At 55.6% G+C, this 15,768-nt stretch overlaps 1 protein-coding gene across 1 annotated transcript in view; it reads right to left on the bottom strand.

Moving 5' to 3' along the window:
- RBM19 (RNA binding motif protein 19) overlaps positions 1-15,768 on the bottom strand; it is a 120,507-nt gene that overhangs the window by 20,507 nt on the left and 84,232 nt on the right. Inside the window, exons 22-23 of the mRNA XM_005670677.3 lie at positions 14,539-14,644; positions 1,850-1,970 (exon numbers count right to left, since the gene is read on the bottom strand). Coding sequence (XP_005670734.1) covers positions 1,850-1,970; positions 14,539-14,644 — 227 coding nt within the window. The remainder of the gene's footprint in view (positions 1-1,849; positions 1,971-14,538; positions 14,645-15,768) is intronic.

The following is a 15,768-nucleotide window of genomic DNA, read 5'->3' as shown; positions in this document are numbered from 1 at the left end:
ACAGCAGGGCCCATGGCTGCAAGGTTTGCTGTGAGGATGAGAGCCACGTTGTGTGTCACAGAGGAGGGCAGAATAGGTCCTCAATAAACAATAGCTGTCCTGAGTCCCTTCAATGCACCACTGGTCTCAGTCTTGCCATCCATAAAACAGGGCTAATCATGCCCACCTCCCGGGGCTGCTGGGGAATGAATGGGAAGGTGAATGCAAACCAACTGCTGTCTCTCCAGCTGTTGTTATTGTATCTGCCCCTGTCGGGGCCTCAGCAATAATGCTGTCTTTGGAACTTAATCGATCGATCGAAGGGGCTGCTCTCCAAGGCAGGGCAGAACTGCTGAGCCTGCACTGTCCCGCCAGCCCCGGGGGTGGGGGGTGGCAGGGGGTAGAGTCCCTTACACAAACATTTGCCGATGGGTGCATTTGGGCCTGTCAATGGCTGTCGATAAGGATAGGCTCTCCTTCTGCAGGCCAGGATTTGGGGACTTACTGAGTTGTGTGCTTGCCACTGTGTACTTAGCCCTGATTTTTCTACTTCCTTGTCTGTCATTGCTTGTATACTGCCCAGATTTGGATGGGCCCAGACTGGCACGGGGACCCCAGGATGAACTGATGAGTGGCAGAGGTGAGCACAGCACACCCCAGCCCAGCGAGGAGAAGAACCATAAAGAAACCCATGACGATGTGGAAGGAGGTATAGGAACAGAGATGGGAGAGCAGAGGACAGAGCCATTACTGATACCTGGTCGGGGTTTGTGTGTGAAGGGAGGGCTTCCCAGGTGTCTTTTGAGCTGGGCCTTAAAGATAGGCACTTGCCAGGTTTAAAAAAAAAAAAAAAAATCAAGAGGCAAGGCATTCTGAGCAGAGGGAAGACCATATGCAAAGACACAGAGCCATGCCTGGCTTTTGGGGCCAGTGAATTCTGTGGGAGGTGTTGGCGGGGAGGGTTAGGTTGGAAGGGCCCCCAGGGTTGGCAGGGGCTGCATTCAAAAGGGTTTCACAGGATGAGTTACAGAGTGCTTCCATCCTGTCTCTGGACAGCCTGCTAGAGAGGGCAAGACCTGTGAGAGCCCCTGCTCCCCTCCCCAACTTCACCCGCTCCAGCCACGCTGGCCCCCCCATCTCTCGAGGTGTCACACTCATGTCAAACCTTGGGCAGCCCTTCTGTGGGCACAAATGTCACCTCTGCAGGGAGGCCTTTCTGGACCGCCTGCTCAAGCCACGTGCCCAGCCTCTTCCACCTGGACCCGCAGCCCCACGAGGTCACTGCTGCGCCCCTCGTGCTGGGACACAGCGGGTGCTCTGTAGGTATTTTCTGGGGATGGACTGAATAACCAGCGAGGCTGTGTGATGCACACCGAGGTGTCTAAGAGGTGGAGCTAGGTCCTGTGACCCCCGGGGTCCTGGCAGGAAAGAGATGGCGCTCAAACTCCTACCTGATGAGGGTCTAGGAAAGGGGGAGCAGGTGCAGGGAAACTGGGGCGAGTGGCCCCAGGTCATCTACAGGGCCCTGGACAGAGAGTGCTGGGTGGAGAGGGCCACCGGATTTGAGCTATGGCCTTTGGTGGCAGTGTCACCAAGCAGGCAGGAAAGGAGGTGGGGGTGGGGATTGCCACTGTGACCCCAGGCTCCTCCTCCTCTCCCCAACTTCTTGCCAGGCCTCCCAATGACCCAATTCGATTGGGAAACCGAAAGGTCATGGAGGCCCTGATGCCATCCACGCGGGTCAGCTCCCTGGCGCAGAGAAAGGGAAGGAGGGCGGGAGCCGATGTGGAGAGACAGAGGGGGGCCCCGCGCCTGGCCCTGCAGTCTGCCCACAGAGGGACATGCTCTTTGCAGGTCCCATCACTCTTACCGTGGAAGTGCTCAGCCGTCTTCCGCCGCAGGGCTTGCAGGGTCACCTCGGAGTCGGCCCACTCCAGGACCAGCCTCCTGCCATACAAGTGGGTGCTGTGACACAGGGCATTGAAGGCTCTCTGTAACAGAACGCAGAGTATCAGTGAGGACCCACCGCAGGCACTCAGCCTGGCTCCTGCCCACTGGCACCACAAATCTAAAGGCCAGCTCTGGCCCCGTGACATCTGCTCTCCGGGGAGGATGTGGGGAGCTCCTGGGCACTTCTATTCAATTAGTGGGTTAGATGTCCAGGGACAGAGCTGCAAGTGGCCATGCGGTCAATACATCCGCTATCTGGGTACGTGATTGGAGCGTGGGGTAGGTGGTCGGCTTCCCTCCCGCGTTAGGTCGGATCTGGGGATGGTGGCCTCCTGCCTGGCTGTCAGGGGCAGCACCTCTAAGGACACCGAGCCCCTCAATGACACCTGCATGGGCCCTTCACTCTCACTGGGTGGCCCCGAGGACTCTGCCCTCATCTCTCTTGCCCCTGGCTGAGCAGTCCTCCTGGCCGCCAGCTTCCGTCCCCGGCTCAGTGGCCTGGGCCTGCATGCTCTCTCCCCTTGCGCTATTTGCTGTTCCTGACCTCCCTCCCCACTCTGCCTATTTCCCTCTTTTTGGTTTTTGTGGTGGAACAGCCTTATTGAGGTAGAATTCACATACCATCCAGGCCACCCATCTGCAGTGTACAGTCCAATGGCTTTTAGTCTCTTCACAGAGTTGTGTGACCTCAACATATCAATTTCAGGACATTTTCATCACCATGACTCCAAAAGAAATGCCAGACCCATCAGCACCCACTCCCAAGCCCCTGACCCCCAGTAAGCACTAATCTACTTTCTGTCTCTATGGATTTGCCTATTCTGGACATTTCATATAAATGGCCCCACCCATTCCCTCTTAAACATTGCCAGGTCTCAGGCTAAATGGCACCATGCTTCAGCTCTGCCCAAACACCCCCAAGGTACACAGAGGCCAGGGTGCTTGGTGGCCAGGAGCTTGAGGCCACCCAGGCTGGGTCCTGTACTTTTGAGCTTCAAGGCCTTGGGCAAGTTAAATGAATCTCCCTGGCCTCAGTTTCCTCATCTGTAAAATGGGAATGTTAACGGTACTCTATTCTAGGGTTTTAGAGAAGGTGACAATGAGGTAATATGCCAAGTGCCCAGAAGAGCCTGGGGGCACACAGTAAGCGCTCAATAGATGCTAGTTCTCTTAGTGGTGGTGTTACGTTCGCAATTTTTTCCTCTCAGCGCAGAGGCTTTGGGTTAGCCGGGTTTGTAGAGGGTGGGCTCCAAGCACTATCAGCATCGGGGAGCGACAGTGGCTAGTGGTGGCGTCTTGTTCCCTGGCTGCAAGCGGCACCATCTGGTAGAAAAGAGGCGCTGTGGGGTTTGTTCCTCTGGCTTCTTTGATGCTGCGAGGAGGCAGCTGATAACCAGGAGGGGGCTGGACCGGAACCAATCTCTCTCCGGCCTCATCTGTACTGTGAACATTAGGGATTGGAATGGGTCCTCCCCCAAAAGTTGTCAAAATCCTAACCTCGGCACCCCAGGTTGTGACCTTATCTGCAAACAGGGTCTTTGCAGATGTCATTCAATTAAGACAAGGACATACTGGGGCAGGGCGGGCCCGACCCAGTGTGACTGGTGTCCTTATAAGAGTCAGCCAGCCACATGAAGATATAGACTCGGGGTGACCAGAGGTGAGGATGAGGCAGAGGCTGCAGAGTTATCCATAAGCCAAGGGACGCTGGTGTCACCAGAAGCTAGGAGAAAGGCAGGGAAGAGATCTTCCCTGAGAAGGAACCCACACTGCTGACACCTTGATCTTGGACTTCTGGCTGTTCCAACTGTAAGTGAATATATTTTTGTTGTTTTGAAGCCACCCAGTCTCCTGCAGCAGCCTAGGAAGATAACTGTGACCTTGGGTAAGCCAATGGCTCCACTGAAGCCTCAGTTTCCTCACCTGCAAAATGGAGCTAACTGTGGGACTTAAACACCACAAGCCCCGAGGGTGGCACAGAGTAGTGAATCTGAAAAGTGCTTGTCCAAGGTTGGGGGACAAGCATCTTTTTAAAATGAGACGTGTAGCCAAATTCAAGACATGTTTTTGTTCTCCTCTGTGCTTTTCTGAGAAGGGCCAGGTGCAGGAAACTTTTTCTTTCCCTTTTTTTTTTTTTTAAACGTTAATTTAAAAAAACTCTTTTTGACTGCCAGCAGAGCCTCTGTATTTTTTTTTTTTTCCATGTGGATATAAAAATGCATCTGGACTCCGAGCCGAAATGGCCCATTCAGAGCTTTAAAACACACGCGCTCTCAGCTGGCAAGGCAGCGAAACAGCCTGACTGGGGGAGCTGGGGTTTTAAGATGGGGGAGAGGAATCGGTTGGGAGTCTGGAGTGGTGGGTCTTCCATCCTGGTGCCAGGGTCCCTGAGGAGCTGTGGTCCCGGGGACACAGCTGGGTGCAGCAGCCAAGAAGCTGTATCTGGCTGGAGCTAAGTAAAACTCAGAAGAAGCGGGAAACAGAGCCTGCAGGGTGGGTCCAGGCGAGATCCTGATTCCAGCTGTCGGACTTGTGTGTCTTTCTCACCCTTGGAAACCTACTCTCCAGTCTCCTGCCACACAAAGCCTGGAGCAATCTCTGTTCTTTGGAGAAGATGCTAAAAATTCTCCCAGCCTCCCTCCAATATCACCCCTTGCAAATTCTTTCCTTCTCTCTGGAAGGGCTTTTCATTCTAAGAAGTGAGGGGGCATAGCAGTTAACATGGGGGTTCTGGACTTGGGCTACTATGGTTCAAATCCCTGCATCATCACTTACAAGCTGTGTGATCTTGGGCAAGCCGCTTAACCTCTCTGAGCGTCAGATTCCTCATTTGTAAAATGAGAGACAGCAGAGAAGAATGGAGCTGCGGATTCAATAACTCTTAAGTCTCACCCTTACCACACTGCCTGGCATGTGGCAATTCTCATGGACTGATGGCTGGCTGTTGTTATTATCAGGATGTATGCCCTCGACTTCCCATTATCACGCTAAAGAGCAGGAACAATGGTAAGTAGGGTACAAAAGCTCTTTTCTATTTGAGGTTAGAGTACAATATGTGAATCTCCAAAAATAGCAGAATTACCCTTCCTGGTTCTAGTCCCCTCAGGTTAATATGAAATCAGGTTGCCTTCCAAGCCCCACTGCCTCAGTGGTTGGAAGGTGGTGGCCTCAAACTGTCGCAGGCAGTGAGGACAGTGGTTCCAGGCTAAACTTGGCCTTGGATAATCCAGACTAATTGTGTTTCATTCAAAGAGCCTGGAAGGGGGGCTGTTATATTTGAGACATCGTAGAAGGCGGGGGTGGGTGAGGGGGAGACAGGGCTCTGGGTGTCAGGGGGCTTTCTGGCCAGTGCAGGGGAAGCAGAACCTCTCTGCCTGAGGTCTGAGAGCAGTTCCTTTCTCTGTCAAGTGCCCACACTTGACCGCACCAAAACACATGCCACCAGCTCCCTGGAGAGACTTCCACACCTCAACTCCAGGCTTGGTGAGGGCTCGGGGCACCCAGGGTGCAGTGTAGCGCTGGGTGTCTCAACAGAAAAAGTGGAAAGTTAGACATTCCCGGCCCTCTGCTTTTCGCCAAACCCTGCTTCTGTGGCCTGCCTTCCTCCCCTGCTATCCAAGGGCCTTCATACCACTGATTTATAGATTGCCCGGGTTCCGCAGAAGCTGGGCACGTGACCTCAGGCTACTCTTGAGCACAGAACTATTCTCCCATTCCAAGGAAGGGAAGCCCCAGGCCAAGGTTTATATGCAGGTCAAGTTCCTTCTTAATTTTCCTTTCAGCTTCTCCTCATCCACCTCTGGGCCTTCATAAGCCCCCTTACCCCAGCCTTGGAAGGGCTCTTTTCATCACAGCCGACTTGCGGGCCGGCAGCCCCCTGCTCTCATCGTCCAGACCTGCCGCCAGGTGCCCAGCCCCCATCCCCTGAGCCCCCAGCCTCCCTCCAGCACCCGCCCCATTAATGCCTGCCTGTGCGCCAGGCTCCCTGGCTTGACCATGAACTCCGGTGGGAGGTCTCTATGCTTGCTATCCTTGGCACAGCACTCGGGAGAGTGTGCTCAGTAAGTATCTGTAGAGCACACCGTGGGTCGCCTCCTCTGAGGGTCTCCAAACCGGAAGGGATGGGGAGGCAGTGCTGGCTGGAGACCAGGGCGAGTTTAGATCTCCTGCCGCGCTTCCTTCAAGCCCTGCGACTCAGACCACGAAGGCAACAGGAAAGAAGCATGCCTCGCCCACACAGTCCTGTCTGGACAAGTGGGATGCTCTGCCTTTGATTGGGACAAGACCTGACACATACCCAGTCCTGGGTCTGGCACACAGAGGGGGACAGAGGACCCTGCTCCCAGCATGGGTGACTCTGGGACTTCTTGGGATGGGAAGAGTAACCCGTGCCACTAGGACTCAGCAGGACACCCGATCAACCAGATGGGTCACTGCCGAAGCCTGAAGGTCCAGAAAGGAACTCTAAAGGTGCCCTGGTTTGGCAGAGGGGGATGCCAGCGAGGACGAGACTGGCCTGCTCCTCGGAGCCACTTCCTGCCATCACCCAATGGACCCAGGCTGCTTCTTCCTGCTCCTCCCCCTGCACCTCTTCTCTGTGCCTTCCGAGCTGACTCCCCTGGACCGAATAACCAGAGCTTCTTGACCCTGGCCTCTAGTCAGGATGAGCAAACGGGAGACCAGAGGCAGGGGCACAAAGGTTGGAGTACTTTCTCCTTATTCCCCCTCCAGGACCACAGCTCCTGTTGGTGGCCCCTAACAGCTCAGGCTCACCCTGGCCCTTTAAGGCCCCTTAGCCTAAGGTGCCGACAGCTCCCACTATCACTGGCCCCTAAGCCCTTCTCCATAGATCTCTTTTCACTTGAACCATCTGCAGGTGGGTCCTGTTTGCTGACGCAGATGGCCGCCTGAAGTCCCGCTGCATGGACCCGAGGCAGACGGACTGTCCCCTTCACAGAGCAGTCTCAGGCCTTGGCCCTGCTCAGATAATGTGAGGCCTCTGAGCAGGCTGAGCTGGAGTCCAGAGCTGCCCCCATCACCCGGTCCTCTGCCTTGGCTGTCCCAGAAACACGCATCTTTCATCTCCTCTGACCTAAGCCACCAACTGAGGACACTGAGAGCCCTGGCCTCCAGCACCGGCTAGATGGTGACCAGGCCTGGAAGCCGTCTTTCCAGAACAGGGAAGGCGCTAGAAGGCTGCTAGCTCAGGGCCGGGCCTGACCTTTCCGTGGCTCTCCCTGGAGATGGGCTTCTGCCTCCTGGCAACAAAAGCTCATTTGATGCCCTTGACAGGATTCCTGTCCCAAGGGCTGGGGCTCCTGGGCTGGGGCTCTTGTCTTGAGATGCCCAGGGCATCTTTCGGCCCCTCTGCTGTCTCTTGCTGAGTGGGAGGGCTGTGTCTCTCAGTGGACGCCAAATCCACCTGAACATGGATGACGCCAACCTGGCCTGAACCATCTGTGCCCCGGATGCCTGGAGGAAGCATGGTCCGTCACGCTGGCCAAGAATGACCACGTGAGCTCAGAGCACAGCAGCTCAGCCAAGGGACTGGGAGCACCAGCCGTACTGGGACTTCTAGAGGCTTGGCTCCTTTTGTGAGGGGATAAAAAACGGTGGCCTGTGATTTCGGGGTGGGGGGTGGAGGGGGGAGGGTGCCTGCTGTCCTGAGGTGGTCTGCACCACTTCCTTTTGGACAATGTCCGGTGCTCCGAAGGACAGATCATTTTTGTCCCTGTGTCACCACTTCCAGAGTCCTGTAAGCAAGCTTTCCAGCTCCTTCTGGCCTCCGCAGGGGAGGAGCTGGTCCCCAGCATAAGTGGGCTCTTTGCACAGCACTGGTGACTCTGACTGTGGGTCCCAACTCAGCACCTTGGTCCAGTTACGATACCCTGGAGCAGGGGGCGGCTTTCTAAGGAAAACACACAGGGGCTGCTCGTCCAGGCTGTCATGTCTAAAATCCTGCAGATGAATAGATGTCTCTTCCTTCCTTTCTTCCTTCCATCTACTCTGCTCAACCCAACCCAACTCAACATCCCTGGAGGACCTACTGCGAGCCAACAGTAGGGAACTAAACTAGGGGACAGGAAGGGGACACACCACCTCTGAGCTCAGGGAGGGATGAAAGAGCTACTAGGTAACCAAGGGTCAGAAGTGACAAGGCAACGAGGCATCGGGGCCTGGTAATGGTCTTGGGCTCCAGAGTGGGGACGCAAAGAGTGGTCTTGCTGCTTTCTGGTTTTGACTTGATGGGAAACTTCGCTGGGGGTTCACTTTCTCAACTACAAAGTGGGGAACTTCCCCCTTCCTGATGGGGAGAGGACATGAGATGGTGACTATCCATTTAACCCAGGGCCTGGGGCACAGTCAGGGCCTGATCCCCAGGGCCTGTGTTGTTGTTGCCTTTGTGGTAGAGTTTTAAAAGGATAATGATTATTTAGTGCTGCTGGGAGGGAGAAAGGCCTTCCAGCTAGGCTGGGCTGGCTACCTTTCCTTGGGAACATGTCCTGATTCCTGAATAAATGTGAAATGAGGACATGTGAACCTGAATCCTTTTCAGCGTAGGGGAGCTCTGTGGCCTCCTGCTGGGGGCTGGGCAAACCCCAGTGCACATGGAGGGAGAGAGGGATGCAGTCAACAGATGAGCATGTCATGGCCCCGCTTATACCTCAAAGATGAGGGATGCACATGTGCTAGTCTAATGAGGGAGGCTTGTCCTGACCCTGGATTCTCAGCCCATAAATGTGTTGGCTGAGCCTGAATCCCTGTCTTGAAATGCAAGGCTCAGTATTCAAACACATTTTCTTTTACCCCTGGGCCCTGATGATAGGAATTAGGCAAGACCTGCAATTAAAACACAAGCATGAGTGTACACATCTAATACACACGTTTAAACCGACAAATGGGGACAGAACCCCGATTCCTGAATTTGCCTCCACTTAGCACTTCAGGAGACAAAAAGCAGCTGATACCTAGGCTTCAGGCTGCTATGCCTCCGACCCACAGGGGCCTAGAACACTCGGCTGCCCCTGCCTCTTTGGGGCTGTGCCTTAGCCTGTGTTAAGCACTCGGCACACACCATTCCACTCAACCTTCACAAATGCCTCCAGCGGTGGTACTATTATTTCTGGTTGTGCGAATGAGTAACCTGGGGTCTGGGGACATGAAGCCCCCTGACCACAGTCATGCAGATGGAGAGGGGCAGCTCTGACTCCCCAGGCCATGCTGCTAACCACCGTGCTGCCCTGCCTTTCTAGAATGGGCTGCCTGGGGGTGTGACACAGCCCATGGATTCTTCATTTCTGTGATGCAATGTCCCCATCAGACCAGCTGTGCTTCCCTGGGTGGGGGGGCTGTACTCTGCACCCTCCTCCACTCAGTTAAGCAAATGTGCATGTGGAGCATACAATGTTGCTAATCTGATGATGGTAACTATTGATGGTGCCTGCACCATGGCTGGGCACTGTGCTGGGTGCACTGGGCACCCAGCAAGCAGGGGGCTGTCCCCACCTTAAGAAGCTCGGTTGGGCACGCTCATCATCACTTCTTCCTGCCACAGGTTCTGTTTTGGTGGAATCTGCAAGGCCAAGGTCATGGGTGCAGAGAGGCCTGATGGGACCCCCTACAGAACCTTCCACATCACCCCAACTGGGGGGGGCCTGGGGCCACATGTCCACGTCCCGCCCTCAGCCACCACCCATGGCCACGTGCAAAAGCGAGAAAGGCGATGTTCACTGGTGTGACCCTACAATTAAAGCTGCGGCTGTTTACCACAGTGAGAAGGATGCTGCCTGCCAACGCCGACCGCCATCGCATCTCCCTACTGCCGGCTCCCCCCAAGTGTTTATTTAAGCCAACACATTGCTCTGCTAATTGGATAACATTCCATGTGAAAATAGACCTTTTAAAACAACAGCAGCGGCGGCAAATAAAAACAGCTGCAACTGCAAAAGTACAAAGGCTCGGTGGGCTCGGGGAAGGGAAAAATTAAAGGCACAGACATGGTGGTAGGGGTGGAAGAATGTTCTGGTTTCTGGGCTGCAAGGCTGCTCTCTGCCTTCTTTCCCTTCTTCCTCCATGACCAGGGGTCCAGGTAAAGACAGAGAAGATGGTGGCTTCTAAACGGAATCTGAATAGCTATTGGTGGCCTCTTGGCCAATAGGCATGGGCACACCTGTTTGCTGAACCCCGGGTCACCTGCCCAGGTAGAAAGCTGCTGGCCCCAAGGCTTGAGAGAATTGGAAGGAGACAGTGTGGCTCTGGATGCCACTAAAGTAATGCCTGTTCCTCCTCTGGGGGCCAGGAGATGCTGATTCCATCCTGGGCTGGTTCCCAGGAGATGTTCTAAGGGTCAACCTCTTGGCCTTTCTCCAACATGTCTAATTGGTGAGCCCTTTTCTTTGGGGCCGAGAGAGAGGTGATGGGTGTGGAGGAGAGCGGAGGCGGCTGGCGCATGATTTGGCCAGAGGTGGCACTCAGTTTAAGGGAGTACAAATAAAGGCAGGACATCCTGAATATATGGGCTTTGGAATTAGACAGACACGGGGTTTCCCAGTTCTGGCAAGTGGCGCCATCCCTTCGAACCTCAGTTTCCCCATCTGTCAAATGGCTTCCTACCACCTATGCATGCAAATGCCCAGCAATGAAGAAGGGCTTTTAGAAGTTGATACTTTTTTTTTTTTTCTCCAATCAAAGTCAAGAGACTGCCCCTCTAGAAACATCATCAGGGACCAGAGAGCTGTGTGTGACACTACAAACATCGATACACACAAGCACAGACCCAGCCACTGGGAAGACCACTGTGTTTGGAAGTCCATGACGTCCTGTCTGCCCTCATCAACCTTTGCCTCTGCTTCCCTCCAGCATGTGGGGGAAGGTTCTTTAAGAAGGCGGGCCCATCCCACCTGGAGGTCTACATCATACCAGCCCTTCCAGAGGGACTGAGAGCTATGCCTGGGACGCTGGGCGATGGAATGTCCCAGGTGGGGAGAACACGCCAGCTCGCAGAGCCTGTGATGGGGCCTGCCGGCCAGATCCACTCTCCATTTAGCATCTCAGCGGCAGAGCCAGGTCTGGCTTCCTGTGGGTTCCCAGGACTCTGCAGCGGCTGTACATGCAGATGCTTGGAGAAACCGGGGAGGGAGTTATGCAAATCTCCCGCCATTCTGGAGCTGCTGCAGGTTGGGACTAGACAATGCATGTGCGGTGTACATGTCACGTACGAAGCTGGCCGCCGGTTGCGGGAGCCTCTGGCTATTGTCATCAGTTGCCTGGTTACCCAGAGCTCCCTGTGGAGCCTCGTGCTGGCACTCTCTTTCTAGATGGGGGTGTGTGCTTGACCCAGAGGGGCCTGAAGGCTGATGAGTTCCTGAGGAGGAGCAGGGTGGAACACGGGGTCATGGAGCAAGGTCAGAAGACTTAGAATCCCAGGCTGCACAGAGGACACAGACAGCCTTGCTTGGGGCCCAAAGAAAAATGGGTGTGCAGAGAGGCTGCTCTAGGGATTGACCGGGGCGCCTAACTCTTCTCTGCTCTGCAGTTGGCAAAGTGGACTGGTTGGTGCTGGGGAATGAGCACCGGGCTGGGAGTCACAGAGCTGGCTCAAAGCCAGTTTCTCCACTGCTTTCCAGACTCGAGGGTCTGCAATGAGCCTTTACTTCCTCCCAGCCTCCTCCTCGAACACGCGTCTGCTCCCCTTCGCCTTTTCTCCCATCTGAGGATATCTCCAGATTCAAGCGTTGCTGATGCCAAAAGAGTGACGACTGCTTAACTTCCCAGAGGATGCAGGAAATGGGGGCAAAGCCCTCAGGGAGGGAGCTGAGTGGTCAGGGTACAGTCAAGCCCCTGGAAGGATTTCTAAAGCAGGTCTCGTTTCCTGAAGTGCTTCCAAGGGAGAACCCCTGAGGGAGGGGTAGCAGACTGGGGCGGGGGGGTGTCCTGAGACACTGGGGGTTCTGGAGGTTCTCCCACCAGCCCTGGGATTCCCACGAGTTCCTTCTGCTAAAATGAAAAGAAATCTCCCGGGTTTTCTAACTCAATGTCTTCTTCCCGCATTACTTTCCCTCTTCAAAATCACGTCCACCCTCGAGCTAACCAGATATTTACAATATTCAGAATTCTATTCACCAATATGCAGTGCGCACGGCTCTATGGGTCAGTGGAGAGCGCTAAATGTTCCACTCGGGAGACAATAAAGTTCTTCAGACAGACGGGGAGAAGGAGAGGGAGAAGCCACGGCAGCTTCCCCGGGAAGCAAAAAGAGCAGAGGAATCTTTGCAGGAGAGGTGCCTCCCGGTGGCACCGGCTCGCTCCACCGGCTAGCTCCACGGCGGGGGTGGCACAGAGGGACTGTGTCCCGGCAGCGAGAGGTGGGAACGGTGGGGCCAGGACAGCTCAGGAGCCGAGCTGCCGCCTGTTGGAGGCGAGGGGCAGCAAAAGCCAGTGCCGGTGGGGCTGGGGGTTGAGTCCTCGCTGTCCTCGGCTGCCCTCTCTCCTCCTGGAGCCCAGAATGCAGGGCGGGAAGGAAACGGAGGGGGAGGAGCTTCTTCCATCGACCAGCCAGGGCTGTGCTGGGCTTTGGAAGGAACATTTGCAGCCCGGCCTCGGGTGCCAGGTGCTGCCAGGTGGGCACTGGCATTGCCCTGCCTACCTGAGAACCCCAGAAACAAAGCTGTACTGACTGCGTCCTGCCAACACTCAAATGAAACTTGAGGCTGGGAGCCCAGGCCTGGACCAACCCCCAGACCCTGAGAGCCGCATTAATCCTGACTTCACGATCTAGAGAGAGGCCACTGCGTGAAAGAAGAAGAATGGCTTCAGGCTGAAAAGCCCTGATGCCTTTTCTCTCTGCTCCCTCCCTGTCCCTTCTTACATGTCACCACCATCACCACTTATTGCGGCTAGAGGCAGAGCTCGTGGGGGCCAGATCCTGTCCTATCATCTCATCCAAACCTTGTAATGACTTGATGGGGGAAATCCTCTTCCCGTTTTATAAGGGGGGTGGGAACCCAGGCCATAGAGAGGAAGCTGCCTGCCCAAGGTCATGCAGCAGGTGAGCACAGTGCTGGGACTCAGACATAGGCAGTTTGTGCTCTAACAGCCAGTGCCTACACTGGTCCTTAACAAGAGATGTTTCTTAGGGATGGGGAGTGAATCCCTGTCCTCCCTTCACTTCTCCCCCAGTCACAGTCTCATGCAGAAACCCCGATATGAAACAGGTGACAATGATATGAAACAGGTGACAATGGTGTTAAGAACACCCTCACTGCCCACTGCCCCGGAAGCTCAGGGCTCAACGGACGCAGTAGAGAAAGAGCTGCCCAGCATCCTCTCCTCTCTGTCCATGGATAGAGAACTGGTGGCTCTGAAAGGACCTGGGCCAGTGGGAATGAGGAGGAAATAGCTCACTCGACCTCAGGACCGGTGTCAGGGCTTCACGTGCCTCCCCTGTGAGTGTGGGACCTGTCACATCCCTGTTTTACTGAGGAGGAGATTGAGGCACGGGGCAGGGCCAGGAAAGCCAAGCGGCCAGTGAGGGGACCTTGCAGATGCCTGGCCTGCTGCTGAGTGTCAAGGCCGTGCAGGGTCTGGCTGCACGCGGGAAGCGCGGCCCCTGCCGTCACGACAGGAGGCAAGGGAAAGGCTGCCAGCCGAGAAGAAAGAGGAGCAGATGTCTGGACAAACGTGGCCACGTGTCGACAAAGCAAGCACTTGAGTTCAAGATGCTGAGACAAAGGTGGCTGGCAGGCTCGCTGAGGTCCCGGGGCGCCCTCTCTGCCTGTGCATGTTCCCAGGGCCCACAAAGGCCGCAGCTGTGTCCCTGAGATATCACCTTCAGTTCCACTCTGCTAGGCCTCTGGCAATGCCAACTTGCTGCAGGGGCTGATGAGTGCAATTGCAACAAATACCATTGGCTTTTCTGAAGACACCTCTTCAGGGGCAGAGGGGGTCCCAGCCGTTAGTGACAACTGCCTGCTGCTTTCCCGTACCCGCGAGGGAAGACAGGCCGGGAGGCAGGAAGGTGCTCATGGCACAGGCTCATGGAGGGAGCCCATGATGACAGGGCCATGGCCCCTCCCTCCAGGATCCTAACCTGAAGCTGTGAGGGCAGTGACAGCAGACACAGCAGGAACCCCAGTCACACAGCCTCTGCTCCTTGTCTGCTGCGGCAGAGGGCAAGGACCCAGGAGGCATCACACCAAGCCCCAAACAGAAGAGGCTGCCTTGCGTCAAAAGTAAAAGATGTTGTTTCTGAGGAACCCGAGTTCTGTGCTTATACATAGTAGCCCCCGCCTGCGCTGACCTCCCCTGAAACCAGCACAGAAGCCCCAGGCACTAGCAGGAAGACAGGTTCCCACTGGGGTGTATGGTGGCCTCTCCCCACCCAGTGCTGTTCCCGGGTTCCCCTGGGCACACGGCATGGTGTCTCGCACGCTTCCAGTCTGACCTGGAACAGCTGAGGACGCAGAATGGCCCCCTTCTCCACACACAAAACCGAGGGTCTTCCCTTGCAAGGACACTGTGGCGGGGGGAGAAGACCCGCACATCTGCTAAGAGGCCTTGATGCTTCTCCTTCGTAGTCCCCAGAAAGGAGGGGCCGGGTGGGGCTCTCACCTTCGCGTCCTGCTTGGTGAAGAAGTCAACGAAGCCGAACCCTCTGTGCGTGCCTGTCCCAGTCATCTTCTTCGGCAGGCGGACGGTCTTCAGCTCCCCGAAGGTGCTAGAATGAAATCACAGGAGTTTCAGAACTGAGGCCAGCCAAGGAGTGCGTGGGGGCGGAGGCGCACACAACCGAGTCCCACTGGCTTCTCCCTTCCCCAGAAGAGAGCAGTGCCCAAAGATGCACACGTGCGCGTGTACACACATGCACAAGTGCTCATGTCCGTGTCAGGCGCCCCCCCCCCCCCCGCCGCCCCCGCATGTGCTCCGGGTGTGTGTGTGTGTGTGTGGCCTTCTCCCTCTCACTGGGTGGAAGAGAATGATCAGACTGGGGAAGCAGATAGAAAATTTTCCATCAGGCAGGCACACTCGTCCTCCCCTTGTCCCAGGGGCGGGTGTGGGTGTGTAAATATTCGGCGGGGGGGGGGGGGGTCCAGCCTCCTGGGGAGGCAGCCAGGGCCAGGGGCTGCTGGTGTGGGTGAGCCAGTGCTCTGGACGTAGGGTCAGCACCATCTCCTGACCTGAATATGCCTCCACGTCTGCGCTGAGTAAGTAGGATGAGTCCCTTCTCTCAGATCCAGGACCTGGGATGTTTCTGGAGTGCTTGGTGCTTGCATGACACACAGCGACTCCCTCTAAACCCTACTCCTCCCGCCTCTGGGTTTTAATATCTGCTAAGCCAAAGTCAGGTAAAGCTTCGGAGGAGAAAATGGCTCAGGCACCCCCCGCCCCCAAAGGGATCAGACAGGTAAACACATAAACGCAGCCTCGGACCATCCTCCGCACCCGCCCCCCCTATAAACCTTGAGAAATTCCCAGACAAAAGGATCAAGCTGCTCTTGCTTTCCCATCTCACTCCCTCGCCCCAACCCCATCCTCAGGTCCATTTATCAAAGATATACGCACAAATTGCTGCCGATAAATATTTAATGTGCACGGCATGTGAAGAGAGGTATTATTTTATTTTGAAATCTACACACACTTGCGGGCGCCTGGGCACACGCATCTACACACGACGACGACGGTCCTGGATACCTCGGGGCCAGAGACCGATTGGGCGACAAACACCGTAAAGGCCGTAAGCTCTCGTGAAATGATCTAAGCTAAATCCGAGGAGTTAACCCGCAGCCCTGCCAGCATGACCAGGCATCTGCCAGCCCAATTTCTGAAGGCAGGACGGTGTGT

Source organism: Sus scrofa, chromosome 14 (assembly GCF_000003025.6).
Source record: "Sus scrofa isolate TJ Tabasco breed Duroc chromosome 14, Sscrofa11.1, whole genome shotgun sequence".
NCBI lineage: Eukaryota > Metazoa > Chordata > Mammalia > Artiodactyla > Suidae > Sus > Sus scrofa.
Note: the sequence above shows the minus strand (reverse complement) of the source record. Positions and strands in the feature narration are given on the sequence as shown.